Genomic DNA, 14,781 nt, shown 5'->3' with positions numbered 1-14,781 from the left:
GGTCCTGCTGTACTCCTGCACTTTGCAATCTTTCTCCATTTAAATAATAACTTGCTCTTTCATTTTTTTCTGCCAAAGTGCATGACTTCACGCTTTCCAACACTATACTCCATCTGCCAAATTTTTGCCCACTCTCTTAGCCTGTCTGTGTCCTTTTGCAGATTTTTTGTGTGTCCTCCTCACACATTGCTTTTCCTCCCATCTTTGTATCGTCAGCAAACTTGGCTACGTTACACTCAGTCCCTTCTTCCACGTCATTAATATAGATTGCAAATAGTTGAGGCCCCAGCACTGATCCCTGTGGCACCCCACTAGTTACTGATTGCCAACCCGAGAATGACCCATTTATCCCGACTCTCTGTTTTCTGTTAGTTAGCCAATCCCCAATCCATGCTAATATATTACCCCCAACCCCGTGAACTTTTATCTTGTGCAGTAACCTTTTATGTGACACCTTGTCAAATGCCTCTGGAAGTCCAAATACACCACATCCACTGGTTCCCCTTTATCCACCCTGTTCGTTACATCCTCAAAGAATTCCAGCAAATTTGTCAAACATGACTTTCCCTTCATAAATCCATGCTGTCGGGGGGAGGTGGGGTTAGGGGGTTGTTGGAGTTTTTTTTTGGTTGGTGTGGGGTGGAGGGTTAGGGGGATGGGGTGGGGGGAATTAGAGGATGTTTGTGGGAGGGGGGTCTGTGAATTAACAAACCCGGGCCCGATTTCCCGCCGCCTGCGGCGGGCTTTCCTTTACTTGTCGCCGCCTGATGACGTTTAAGTTGGGCCAGCAGCCGTCGGGACAGCGGCCCGAGAGACCCCGAGCCCCCGAGCCCCCGAGCCGGGAGAGGCCGGAGCCGGAGCCCGGGAGCCCAATCCGCGATCCCCCAGTCATCAGGCAGTTGCGAAGCCGCCCGGAGTGAGGGGTCCTTGGGGAGCGGAGCGGGATGGAGGATCTGGACAGCGAGCATGAGCCTGTGCCCACGGTCAGTGAGTGAGGGGGGAGAGTGAGGGCCTGTGTCCACGGTCAAGGAGGGAGGGAGGGAGGGAGGGAGAGAGAGACTGAGACTGACTGTGTTCGGGATGTGTGGGGGCAGAGGGGAGAAAGCCCGAGGGAGGGGGAGAGAGGGCCCTGTTACTATCAGTGGAGCATTTACCCAGCGGCTGTAATTGGTCCTTGGTTCGGGGCCCTGCTCCCGAGCCATGCCTCCCGTGTAGCCCAATATGTGGACAGCACCATTGCCTGGACTGGCACCAGAGGTACAGCCCACATGGGTGCCTTGTCCCTATGAAAACCCTAGCCTGGCTCCGCTCCACTCCCACAGCACTGGAAGGAGACTTGCATTTATATAGCACCATTCACGACCACCGGACATGTCTCTGTGCTCACAGCCAATGAAGTACTTTTGGAGAGACAGCAGCCAATCTGCGCATAGCCATCTCTCACAACTCTTTTGATAGACAAAATTAACCAGTTAAGTCAAGTGCCCCCCAATCTGGGGGACACTCCAAACATTTTTCAACTGCCTTTTTTTGTTTATTTTTGTGATTTTTTTTTTTGGACAATAAAATCATAAATTTTACAAGTGCACCCTAGCCAGCTCTCACAAACAGCAATGTGATAATGACCAGATAATCTGTTTTAGTGATGTTGATTGAGGGATAAATATTGGCCAGGACACCGGAAGAACTCCCCTGCTCTTCTTCAAAATAGTACCATGGGATCTTTTACGTCCACTTGAAAGAGCAGACAGGGCCTCGGTTTAACGTCTCATCTGAAATATTTATCCAGCACCTCGGGATTCCCAAAATGTGTTGCAGCCAATGAGTTATTTTTTCCCGGCATTATAACAGTGACTACACTTCAACAGTACTTTATGATGTCCTAAGGTCGTGAAATGCACTGTATAAAAGCATGTCTTTCTTTCTTTTTGAAGTGTAGTTGATGTTGTAATGTAGGAAATGTGGCAGCCAATTTGCGCACAGCAAGCTCCCACAAACAGCATAACCAGATAATCTGTTTTTAGTGATGTTGGTTGAGTAAATATTGGCCAGAATATTGCAGAGAACTCGCCCGGTCTTCTTTCAATAGTGCCCTGAGGTCTTTTACGGCCACCTGAGAGAGCAGGTTTACCCTCTCATCCGAAAGATGGCACCTCCGACAGTGCAGCACTCCCTGTGAGGGAAGCTAAAATACTTCTTCAACTGAGGAGTTCCAATGAAATCCTTTGGTTTTTCTCTCTTTTTTCAGAATATTCCGGGAGTGCATCCTGACGAATCCCTTGGGTTTGAATGGGGTCCTACGCAAATTGTTGTCTACCCAACAAAGCACACACCGACAGGTAATGTGATGTACTGATGTTTTATACATAATGAGAAATTGCTCCTCTCTGCTGACTATTTCAGTGTTTTGTCCCAATCACTTTAACCTGACAATCCTTGGAATTTGATTTTAAAGCATAGAAAGAGACAATTCTGCTCTCGCACTCTCGTACAAGTAATCGAGTAAATAAGGAGAAACAGATTCCAATGGTAAGAAGGGCCGGTAACCAGAGGATACAGGTTTATGGTGATTGACAAAAGAACCAGCAGTGACATGAGGGATAAACATTACGCAGCGAATTGTTGTGATTGGGAACGTGCTGCCTGAAAGGGCGGTGGGAGCAGATTCAATAATAACTTTCAAAAGGGGTATTGGAAAAATACTTGAAAGGAAACAATTAGAGGACTATGGGGAAAGAGCCGAGGAGTGGGATTAATTGGACAGCTCCCAAGGAGCCGACACAGACACGATGGGCCGACTGGCCTGCTTCTGTACTGTATCATTCAATGATTCTGCCCTGGCACTATTGACTCCAATCCCATTTCCCGATATCCTTTTTATATTTTTCCTCTTAATTGACATGAGAATCTCTTCCTGAATCACCTATTTCATTGAGCTCATGAATCAGAAGAAAACAAATGGAAACAGTAATGGAAAATGCAGGAAGCACCCAGGTCCATCATCCCTGTTCCACAAAAGACGGATTAATGTTCAGGGCGTGGACCTCACTGGTAAAGTACTGTACTGTGCAGTTTTTCGGCGCCCAGTTCAGAAAGGCCATTACAACCGAGAGATGGGGAACTACTGTTATGAGACTATAGATACTGGGGCTATTATTTCCTCTGCTTGGAAAGTTAGTGACAAAGGGGCATCAATTTAAATCTATCATAGTGAAGAGAGAGGCTCAGACTTGAAGGTTGTTAGACTGTGGAATGCTTTATACAGGGAGTGGCTGGGACAGATGCCATTGGAAAATTGTTCAAACATTTCAAGAGGAAGACACAGCTATGCGGAGAGTATGAGGCAGTGGGATTAGTATTGGAAATCCCAAGAAGCCAATATTGAATCAGGGATAGAGATGCAATACAATTAACGTAAGTAAAATAACAGTCATGAAGAAAATAATGGCATTAGAGTGACAAATCCTCAGGATCAGACGGTTTCCATCCCAGGGTTTTAAAGGAAGTAGGTGAGCACACTGCAGATGCCCCAACTATAATCTTCCAAAGTTCTCTCGATTCAGGAACTGTTCCTTTAGATTGGGAAATTATACATGTCATTCATAGAAACATAGAAAATAGGTTCAGGAGTAGGCCATTCGGCCCTTCACTGCTATTCAATAAGATCATGGCTGATCATTCCCTCAGTACCCCTTTCTTGCTTTCTCTCCATACCCACTGATCCCCTTAGCCGTAAGGGCCATATCTAACTCCCTCTTGAATATATCCAATGAACTGGCATCAACAACTCTCTGCGACAGGGAATTCCACAGTTTAACAACTCTCTGAGTGAAGAAGTTTCTCCTCACCTCACCTAAATGGCCTATCCCTTATCCTAAGACTATATCCCCTGGTTCTGGACTTCCCCAACATCGGGAACATTCTTCCCACATCTAACCTGACCAGTCCCGTCAGAATCTTATACGTTTCTATGAGATCCCCTCTCATTCTTCTAAACTCCAGCGAATAAAGGCCCAGTTGATCCAGTCTCTCCTCATATGACAGTCCAGCCATCCCTGGAATCAGTCTGGTGAACCTTTGCTGCACTCCCTCGATAGCAAGAACGTCCTTCCTCAGATTAGGAGACCAAAACTGAACACAATATTCCAGGTGAGGCCTCACTAAGGCCCTGTACAACTGCAGTAAGACCTCCCTGCTCCTATACTCAAATCTCCTAGCTATGAAGGCCAACATACCATTTGCCTTCTTCACCGCCTGCTGTACCTGCATGCCAACTTTCAATGACTGATGAACCATGACACCCAGGTCTCGTTGCACCTCCCCTTTTCCTAATCTGCCGCCATTCAGGTAATAATCTGCCTTCGTGTTTTTGCCCCCAAAATGGATAACCTCACATTTATCCACGTTATACTGCATCTGTCATGCATTTGCCCACTCACCTAATCTGTCCAAGTCACCCTGCAGCCTCTTAGCGTCCTCCTCACAGCTCACACCGCTACCTAGTTTAGTGTCATCTGCAAACTTGGAGATATTACACTCAATTCCTTCATCTAAATCGTTAATATATATTGTAAAGAGCTGGGGTCCCAGCACTGAACCCTGCGGCATTCCACTAGTCACTGCCTTCCATTCTGAAAAGGACCCGTTTATCCCGAGTCTCTGCTTCCTGTCTGCCAACCAGTTCTCTATCCACATTAGTACATTACCCCCAATACCATGTGCTTTGATTTTGCACACCAATCTCTTATGCGGGACCTTGTCAAAAGCCTTTTGAAAGTCCAAATACTCCACATCCACTGGTTCTCCCTTGTCCACTCTGCTAGTTACTACCTCAAAAAATTCCAGAAGATTCGTCAAGCATGATTTCCCTTTCATAAATCCATGCTGACTTGGACCGATCCTGTCACTGCTTTCCAAATGCGCTGCTATTTCATCCTTAATCATTGATTCCAACATTTTCCCCACTACTGATGTCAGGCTAACCGGTTTATAATTACCCGTTTTCTCTCTCCCTCCCTTTTTAAAAAGTGGTGTTACATTAGCTACCCTCCAGTCCATAGGAACTGATCCAGAGTCAATACACTGTTGGAAAATGATCACCAATGCATCCACTATTTCTAGGGCCACTTCCTTAAATACTCTGGGATGCAGACTATCAGGCCCTGGGGATTTATCGGCCTGCAATCCCATCAATTTCCCTAACACAATTTCCTGCCTAATAAGGATATCCTTCAGTTCCTCCTTCTCACTAGACCCACTGTCCCCCTAGTACATTCGGAAGGTTATTCTGTCTTCGTGAAGACAGAACCGAAGTATTTGTTCAATTAGTCTGCCATTTCTTTGTTCCCCATTATAAATCACCTGAATCCGACTGCAAGGGACCTACGTTTGTCTTCACTAATCTTTTTCTCTGCCAAAGTTTCTATAAATATGTGAAATCAGTTTTTATGTTCCCAGCAAGCTTCCTCTCGTACTCTATTTGCCCCCTCTTAATTAAACCCTTAGTCCTCCTCTGTTGAATTCTAAATTTCTCCCAGTCCTTAGGTTTGTTGCTTTTTCTAGACAATTTATATGCCTCTTCCTTGGTTTTAACACTATCCTTAATTTCCCTTGTTAGCCACGGTTGAGCTACCTTCCCCGTTTTATTTTTACTCCAGACAGGGATGTACAATTGCTGAAGTCCATCCATGTGATCTTTAAATGTTTGCCATTGCTTATCCACCGTCAACCCTTTAAGTATCCTTTGCCAGTCTATTCTAGCCAATTCACGCCTCATACCATCGAAGTTACCTTTCCTTAAGTTCAGGACCCTAGTTTCCGAATTAACTGTGTCACTCTCCATCTTAATAAAGAATTCTACCATATTATGGTCACTCTTCCCCAAGGGGCCTCGCACAACAAGATTGCTAATTAGTCCCTTCTCATTACACAATACCCAGTCTAGGATGGCCAGCTCTCTAGTTGGTTCCTCGACATATTGGTCTAGAAAACCATCCCTAATACACTCCAGGAAATCCTCGTCCACCGCATTGCTACCAGTTTGGTTAGCCCAATCTATATGTAGATTAAAGTCGCCCATGATAACTGCTGTACCTTTATTGCACACATCCCTTATTTCTTGTTTGATGCTGTCCCCAACCTCACTACTACTGTTTGGTGGTCTGTACACAACTCCCACTAGCGTTTTCTGCCCTTTGGTATTCCGCAGCTCCACCCATACCGATTCTACATCGTCCAGGCTAATGTCCCTTCTTACTATTGCATAAATTTTCTCTTTAACCAGCAACGCCACCCTGCCTCCTTTTCCTCTCTGCCTATCCTTCCTAAATGTTGAATACCCCTGGATGTTGAATTCCCAGCCTTGGTCACCCTGGAGCCATGTCTCCGTGATGCCAATTACATCATACCCGTTGTCTGCGCAGTTAATTCGTCCACCTTATTCCGAATACTCCTCGCATTGAGGCACAGAGCCTTCAGGCTTGTCTTTTTAGAATTTTGGTGTAATGTGGCCCTTTTTGTTTTTTAACTTGGGTTTCTCTGCCCTCCACTTTTACTATTCTCCTTTCTATCTTTTGCTTCTGCCTCCATTTTATTTCCCTCTGTCTCCCTGCATAGGTTCCCATCCCCCTGCCATGTTAGTTTAACTCCTCCCCAACAACACTAACAAACACTCCTCCTAGGACATTGGTTCCAGTCCTGCCCAGGTGCAGACCGTCCAGTTTGTACTGGTCCCACCACCTCCAGAACCGGCTCCAATGTCTGAGGAATTTGAATCCCTCCCTTTTGCACCACTGCTCAAGCCACGTATTTATCTGAGCTATCCTGCAATTCCTACTCTGACTAGCACGTGGCACTGGTAGCAATCTTGAGATTAGAACTTTTGAGGTCCTACTTTTTAATTTAGCTCCTAGCTCCCTAAATTCGTCTCGTAGGACCTCATCCTGTTTTTTTTACCTATATCGTTGGTACCTATATGCACCACGACAACTGGCTGTTCACCCTCCCTTTTCAGAATGTCCTGCACCCGCTATTTAAGAATGACGAGAGGGGGAAACCAGGGAATTATAGACCGGTTAGCCTAACATCTGTTATCGAGAAATTGCTAGAGTCTATAATTAAGGATAGAGTGACTGAATACCTCGAATTTTCAGCTGATCAGAGAGAGCCAGCACGGATTTGTGAAAGGTGCCTGACAAATATGATTGAATTTTTTGAGGAGGTGGCTGAAGTAGTGAACAGGGGAATGTGTATGGATCTTATTTATATGGACTTCCATAAGGCATTTGATGGAAATCCCTCAAAAGACTGTTAACATAGAAACATAGAAATTTACAGCGCAGAAGGAGGCCATCTTGGCCCATCGTGTTTGTGCCGGCCGACAAAGAGTTGCATGGCCCTCGGTCAGCAGCCCTGAAGGTTACATATAAACCTATGAACAATGAACAATGACGGAAAGGTAAAGAGCATCCAGCCCAACCAGTCCGCCCCACACAACTGCAACACCCCTTACACTGAAACATTCTACACTCCACCCCAACTGGAGTCATGTGATCTCCTGGGAGAGGCAAAAACAGATAAAAACCCAGGGGGAAAAAATCTGGGAAAATTCCCCTCTGACCCATCCAAACGATCAAAACTAGTCCAGGAGATCACCCTGGTTGTATTAAATTCCCTGAAGTACTTACCATTATATCTGCGCTGTCCAACAAAAGGTCATCCAGTCTAATCCCAATTACCAGCTCTAGGTCCGTAACTCTGCAGGTTACGGTATTTCAAGTGTCCATCCAAGCTCCTTTTAATTGTGGTGAGGGTTTCTTTCTAGGCAGTGAGTTCCAGACCCTCACAACCCTCTGCGTGAAGAAGCTTCCCCTCAAATCACCTCTAAACCTTCCACCAACCACCTTAAAACCATGCCCCCTCGTAATTGACCCCTTCACCAAAGGAAATAGACCTTTGCTATCCACTATATCCAGGCCCCTCAAAATGTTATACACCTCAATGAGGTCTCCTCGCGGCCTCCTCTGTTCCAAGGAGAACAAACCCAACCTATCTAATCTGTCCTCATAGCTAAGATTCTCCCGGCAGCATCCTCGTAAATCTCCTCTGCACCCTCTCTAGTGCAATCACGTCCTTCCTATAATACAGCGACCAGAACTGCACGCAGCATTCCAGCTTGTGGCCTAACTAGAGTATTATACAATTTAAGCGTAACCTCCCTACACTTGTATTCTATGCCTCGGCCAATAAAGGAAAGCATTCCGAATGCCTTCTTAACCACCTTATCCACCTGGCTTGCTACTTTCAGGGATCTGTGGACAAGCTTCCACCGGTACGCTCGCGGACTTCCGCGAGAGGTGGGCACCGGAGGGACTGGAATGCATCATCACGCCCGGCAACCAAATTTTAATTTGATTTTATGTTTTAAAGTTTAATTTGTTTTAATTGCCGGTGTTTTTAGTGTCCCCCTCCCCTTTTATAGGGGGCACTTGTTGAAAAAAATAAATATATGATTTTAGTGCCCAAAAAAACTTAAAAAAAAACCACAAAAAAACACAAAAAAACCCACAAAAAAGGGCCTTGTAAATGTTTGGTGTGCCCCCCAGATCGGGGGGACACGATTTAAGGATTAATGTTTTAGTTTCCTCCCAAAAGAGTTCTGTGGACAAGCACTCCAAGGTCCCTTTGTTCATCTAACTTCGAAGTGACCTATTGTTTAATGTGTATACCCTTTCCTTATTAGCCCTCCCCAAGTGCATTACCTCACACTTCTCCGAATTAAATTCCATTTGCCACTGCTCTGCCCACCTGACCAGTAGATTGATATCCTCCTGCAATCTATGACTTTCCTCTTCATTATCAACCACACAGCCAATTTTAGTGTCATCTGCAAACTTAATCATACCCCCTATATTCAAATCTAGATCATTGATGTATGCCACAAAAAGTAAGGAACCCAGCACTGAGCCCTGCGGAACCCCACTGGAAACATCCATCAACCATTACCCTTTGCTTCCTGCCTCCAAGCCAATTTTGGATCCAACTTGCCACTTTGCCCTGTATCCCATGGGCTTTTACCTTCGTGACCAGTCTGCCATGTGGGACTATCAAAAGCTTTGCTAAAGTCCATATATACTACATCGTACGCACTACCCTTGTCGACCCTCCTGGTTACCTCCTCGAAAAATTCAATCAGGTTCGTCAAACACGATCTTCCCTTAACAAATCTGCTGACTGTCCCTAATTAATCCTTGCCTTTCCAAATGCAGATTTATCCTGTCTTTCAGGATTTTTCCCAGTCATTTTCCCACAACTGAAGTTAGGCTGACAGACCTATAATTACTCGGCCTCTCCTTTTCACACTTCTTAAACAAAGGTACTACATTAGCAGTCCTCCAATCCTCCGGCACCATGCCCAAATCCAAAGAGGACGGGAAAATGATGGTCAAGGCCTCTGCTATTTCCTCTTTTGTTTTGCTCAACAGCCTGGGATGCATTTCATCCGGGCCTGGGGACTTAGCTACTTTCAAAACTGCTAAACCCCTTAATACTTCCTCTCTCACTATGTTTATTTCAACCAGAATTTCACACTCCTCCTCGATAGCAGTATCTGCATTGCCCCTTTCCTTTGTGAAAACAGACGCAAAGTATTCATTAAGAACCATACCAACATCTTCTGCCTCCACACACAGATTAGCCTCATGGTCTCTAATAGGCCCTACCCTTTCTTTAGTTATCCTCTTACTCTTAATATATTGATTGAACATCTTTGGGTTTTCCTTAATTTTACTTGCCAAGAATTGTTCATGCTCTCTCTTAGCATTCCTAATATCCTTTTTAATTTTATCTCTGAACTTTCTATATTCCTCCAATGATTCTACAGTAGTTAGCTGTCGGTATATGACATAAGCTTCCCTTTTTTTCGTTATCCTCCCCTTTAGGTCCCTAGACATCCAGGGGGCTCTAGAATTGTTATTCCCACCCTTTTTCTTTAAGGACACATGTTTGGCCTGAGCCTTCCGGATCTCCTCCTTGAATGCCTCCCACTGCTCCGACACGGATTTACCCACAAGTAGCTGTTTCCAGGCCACTGTGGCCAAATCACTTCTAACTTAGCAAAGTTAGCTTTTCCCCAATTTGGGACTTTTATTCCTGGTCTGTCCGTGTCCTTATCCATAACTACCTTGAATCTGACTGAATTATGGTCACTGGCACCCAAGTGCTCTCCCAGTAAAACCCCTTCCCCCTGCCCAGCTTCATTCCCCAAAACTAAATCCAGAACCGCCCCCTCCCGTGTTGGGCTTGTTACATACTGACTAAAAAAGTTCTCTTGAATGCATTTTAAGAATTCCGCACCCTCTATACGCTTCACACTATATTTGTCCCAATCAATATTTGGATAGTTAAAATCCCCTACTATTACTGCCCTATGTTTTTGGACTTCACAGAAATTTGCCGACATATTTGCTCCTCTATCTCCCTCCCACTGTTTGGGGATCTATAATACATGCCCAGCAGTGTGATCACCCCTTTTTATTTTTCAGTTCGACCCATATGGCCTCATTTAATGATCCCTCTAACATATCATCCCTCCTCACCGCTGTAATAGTTTCTTTAATCAGTACCTCGACCCCCCCCCCTCCCTTTTTACCCCCCTCGCTATCTTGTCCAAAAATCCTGTCGCCAGGAATATTGATCTGCCAAACCTGCCCCTCTTACAGCCATGTCTCTGTAATGGCTATAATGTCATACTCCCAAGTGTCTACCTGTGCTCTTAGCTCCATCCGCCTTAGTCACTATACTCCTTGCATTAAAGTATATACCATTCAGCACAGGAAGACCTCCTTGCTTACTACATACTAAACCCTGTTTCCTCTGTCTTACATATTCACTTTCTACATTCTTGTTTTCTAATTTCTGCTTTACTTCTCCTGTTCTCAGGTTCCCATTCCCCTGCCAAGCTAGTTTAAACACTCCCCAACAGCACTAGCAAATCTCCCCGCAAGGATATTGGTCCCGGCACTGTTGTAGTGCAACCCGTCCGGTTTGTACAGGTCCCATCTCCCCCAGAACGGCCCCAACACCTCAGGAATTTAAAGCCCTCCCTTCGACACCACTCTCCAGCCACGCGTTCATCCTCTCTATCCTTCTATTCTTATACTCATTAGCACGTGACACTGGTAGTAACTTGGAGATTACTACCTTTTTCTCTTAACTTCCTAAATTCTGCCTGCAGGACCTCATCCCTCTTTCTACCTATGTCCTATGTCATTGATCCCGATGTGGACCACGACCTCTAGCTATTTACCCTCTTTCCCCCCTTCCCCTCCCCTCTCCCCCCCCCCCCACATACTATCCTCCGTCCGCTCTGTGACATCCTTGACCCCGGCACCAGGAAGGCACCATATCATCCTGGAGTCACGTCTGCGGCCACAGAAACACCTCTCTATTCCCCTAACTATTGAATCCTCTACCACTGCAGCTCTTTTATTCTTTGTCCCTCCCCCCTGTGCAACTGAGCCATCCGTGGTGCTTTGGACTTGGCTTTGGCTGCACTCCCCAGAGGCGCCATCGTCCTCACCAGTGCTCAGAAGAGAATTATCGGTTGGAAAGCGAGATGGACTCACGGGGGGACTCCTGCACTACTTGCCTAGCGTTCTTCCTCCATCTGGTGTTCACCCACTTTCCCTCTACCTGCACACTTTTAAGCTGTGGGGTGACCACCTCCTGAAATGTGCTGTCCACGTAGCTCTCAGCCTCTAACTAATGTAGAAGCCCATGGAATGGAAGGCAGATTACTGAGCTGGTTAGGAAATGGGCTGAGTGGCAGGAGACCGAGAGTAGGGATAATGGGCAGGTACTCTAATTGTCAGGATGTGAGTAGTGGTGTCCCGCAGGGATCTGTGTTGGGGCCTCAGTTATTCACTGTATTTATTAACGATGATGGGATAGAAAGCCACATATCCAAATTTGCCGATGACCCAAAATTGGCGGCAGTGTAGATGGAAGCATAAAATGAAACCAGGACATCGACAGATTCAGTGACTGGGCAAAACTGTGGCAAATGGGTTTCAGTGTAGACAAATGGGAGGTCATCCACTTTGGACCTAAAAAGGAGAGAACAGGGTACTTTCTGAATGGTGAAAAGCTAAAAACAGTGGGGGTCCAAAGAGACTTGGGGTCCAGATACACAGATCATTAAAATGTCATGGACAGGTACAGAAAATAATCAAAAGGGTTAATAGAATGCTGGCCTTTATATCTTGAGGACTAGAATACAAGGGGGTAGAAGTTACGCTGCAGCTGTACAAAGCCCTGGTTAGCCCACACCTGGAGCACTGTGAGCAGTTGTGGGCACCACACCTTAGGGAGGGTATATTGGTCTTGGAGGGAGTGCAGCGTGGATTTACCAGACTGATACCTGGACTTCAAGGGTTAAATTAGGAGAGATCACACAAACTAGGGTTGTATTCCCCAGAGTTTATCCAAATTTTTCAGGATATTAAGGGGAACAGATTGGTATTTAAAGAGAAACTATTCCCGCTGGTTGGGGAGTCTAAGACTAGGAGCATAAATTTTAGAGCCAGACCTTTCGGGAGTGAAATTAGAAAACACTTCTACACACACAGGGTGGGAGAGGTTTGGAACTCTCTTCCGCAAACGGAAATTGATGCTGGGTCAATTAATTTAAAATCTGAGATTGATAGATTTTTGTTAAACAAAGGTATTAAGGGATATAGGCCAAATGTGGGTATATGGAGTTAGGTCGCAGATTAGCCATTGAATGGCAGAACAAACTCGAGGTGCTAAAGGCCTACTCTTGTTCCTATGTTCCTATGATGCACGCTATGGGGAGAGAGCAGGGCGGTGGGATTAGTTTGGGATTAGTACAGGGCTATGGGGAGAGAGCGGGGCAGTAGGATTAGTTTGGGATTGCTTTAGCAAAGAGCTGTGACAGACAGGATGGGCTGAATGACCTCCTCCTATGCTGTTAATTGCTTCCCTGGTTTGGATGATCTAACAACGCGGACTAGGAATTGAATTTTGGACCTTGTCCTGTGGGCTGTGGGAGGTTGTGGTTTCACCCACTTGCACCTTGTGAGAGCAACTTGTGCTTGTTCTGACGAATGAAATATAAATGAAAAGCATTACTGGGTGTGATGGTGGCTGTGTGCAGTTGTGCTGTGTGGAATTTCCTACCCTTCTTTCTGTTCAAACCCCAGACACACCCCCTGACCGCTCCTCGCCGATGGCCTATATTCAAGTTGTCTGCAAAGATAAGGATGTTTACTCGCCGATTCTGTCCAAACTGTTCAACGAGTCACACGGCATCTTCATGACGCTTCAGAAAGCCCAGCAGGATTGCAGGGGCCGAAAAATGGAGTGAGTAGGAACTGGCTTCCAGATCTCTTTCCCTCTGACACTTGTGTTGTGCTATCTTTAGATAGTTCACACTTTCCAACAAATTGATAGCAATTAGGTGGCAATACCTCTTCCCCTCGGTGCAGTGTGGGGCCGGGGGTTATAGAAAGACATATTTGCGTTGATACAGCACTTTTATCGTGCTTCTCTTATAACACATTATGAAGTGTAATGACTATCTGTGGGCAAGTTTGTGAGGTGCCGAGGCCCATTGTCTGGACACACCAGCTCATGGGCAGGAATAATGAACCACCTGATATAAAGAGATGAGGGATGAACAATGAGGGTATGTGGGCACGGTGAGAACTGTCGCCCAAACCAGTCCGATACACACACACATGTAGCATTAGGGATAAACAATTGCAACATCGCACATGGTTCTCCATTGTTTAAGAAAGGTGTAAGAGAGAAGCCAGCTAACTACAGACCTGTCTCTTTGGGGAAGTTACCTGTCATTACAGACAAAGTGATTTATGAAGGGTAAATGATGTCTGATTAATTGAGTTGAATTTTTTGAGCAGGTCACTAATGGGGGGTGTCTCATCATAGGCATCTATGGATAAATCCATCATCTATGGATGTTATCTCTATCGACTTCCAAATGCCATTTGATAAAGTTCTGCACAGGAGATTATTGGCAAAACTGAAAGCGCATGGAATTGGAGGTAACCTTGTGACGTGTTGGAAATTGTTTGGGAAATAAGAGACGAGAGTAGGGATAATGGGAATGTTGTCTGAATGGCGGGATATGGCATGTGGTGTTTCCTGGAGAAAGGTACTGTGCCTCCCCCTCTCTCTGTCTCTCCCCCCCCCCCTCCCCTCTCTCTGTCTCTCCCCCCCCCCCTCTCTCTCTCGCCCTCTCTCTCTCTCCCCCCCTCCCTCGCCCCCCTCTCTCTTCCCCCCTCTCTCTCCCCCCTCGCCTCCCCCCTCTCTTCCCCCCTCTCTCTTCCCCCCCTCTCTCTTCCCCCCCCCCTCTCCTTCCCCCCCCTCTCTCTTCCCCCCTCTCTCTTCCCCCCCCTCTCTTCTCCTCTCTCTTCCCCCCCCTCTCTCTTCCCCCCCTCTCTCTCTCTTCCCCCCCTCTTCTCTCTTCCCCCTCTCTCTCTCTTCCCCCTCTCTCTCTCTTCCCCCCTCTCTCTCTTTTCCCCCCTCTCTCTCTCTTCCCCCCCTCTCTCTCTCTCCCCCCTCTCTCTCCCCCCTCTTCCTCTCTTCCCCCCCTCTATCTTCCCCCCCTCTATCTTCCCCCCTCTCTTCCCCCCCCTCTCTTCCCCCCCTCTCTCTTCCCCCCCTCTCTCTTCCCCCCCTCTCTCTTCCCCCCCTCTCTCTTCATCCCCCCCTCTCCTCTTCTCCCCCCCTCTCTCTTCC

At 46.4% G+C, this 14,781-nt stretch overlaps 2 protein-coding genes across 2 annotated transcripts in view; one reads left to right on the top strand and one right to left on the bottom strand.

The window, feature by feature from the left end:
- The first annotated feature begins 766 nt into the window (after positions 1 to 766).
- LOC139254505 (nuclear pore complex protein Nup85-like) lies at positions 767 to 13,384 on the top strand. Its single transcript, XM_070873720.1, has 3 exons — positions 767 to 983; positions 2,249 to 2,339; positions 13,221 to 13,384. The coding sequence occupies exons 1-3, from the start codon at positions 945 to 947 to the stop codon at positions 13,382 to 13,384; spliced, it is 294 nt and encodes a 97-aa protein (XP_070729821.1). The 5' UTR covers positions 767 to 944.
- A 455-nt stretch (positions 13,385 to 13,839) lies between these two features.
- Positions 13,840 to 14,781, bottom strand: part of LOC139254504 (nuclear pore complex protein Nup85-like) — a 30,262-nt gene continuing 29,320 nt past the window's right edge. The window contains exon 12 of the mRNA XM_070873719.1: positions 13,840 to 13,868. Coding sequence (XP_070729820.1) covers positions 13,840 to 13,868 — 29 coding nt within the window. The remainder of the gene's footprint in view (positions 13,869 to 14,781) is intronic.

This window comes from Pristiophorus japonicus, unplaced genomic scaffold, assembly GCF_044704955.1.
Source record: "Pristiophorus japonicus isolate sPriJap1 unplaced genomic scaffold, sPriJap1.hap1 HAP1_SCAFFOLD_556, whole genome shotgun sequence".
In the NCBI taxonomy this organism is placed as follows: domain Eukaryota; kingdom Metazoa; phylum Chordata; class Chondrichthyes; family Pristiophoridae; genus Pristiophorus; species Pristiophorus japonicus.
Note: the sequence above shows the minus strand (reverse complement) of the source record. Positions and strands in the feature narration are given on the sequence as shown.

Bases quoted from the DNA above. Each gene is read 5' to 3' on its own strand.
- LOC139254505 (XM_070873720.1), top strand. From the start codon at position 945: ATGGAGGATCTGGACAGCGAGCATGAGCCTGTGCCCACG. The intron at 984-2,248 runs GTCAGTGAGTGA...CTCTTTTTTCAG, and splicing joins AGCATGAGCCTGTGCCCACG to AATATTCCGGGAGTGCATCC. The intron at 2,340-13,220 runs GTAATGTGATGT...TTCAAACCCCAG, and splicing joins AACAAAGCACACACCGACAG to ACACACCCCCTGACCGCTCC.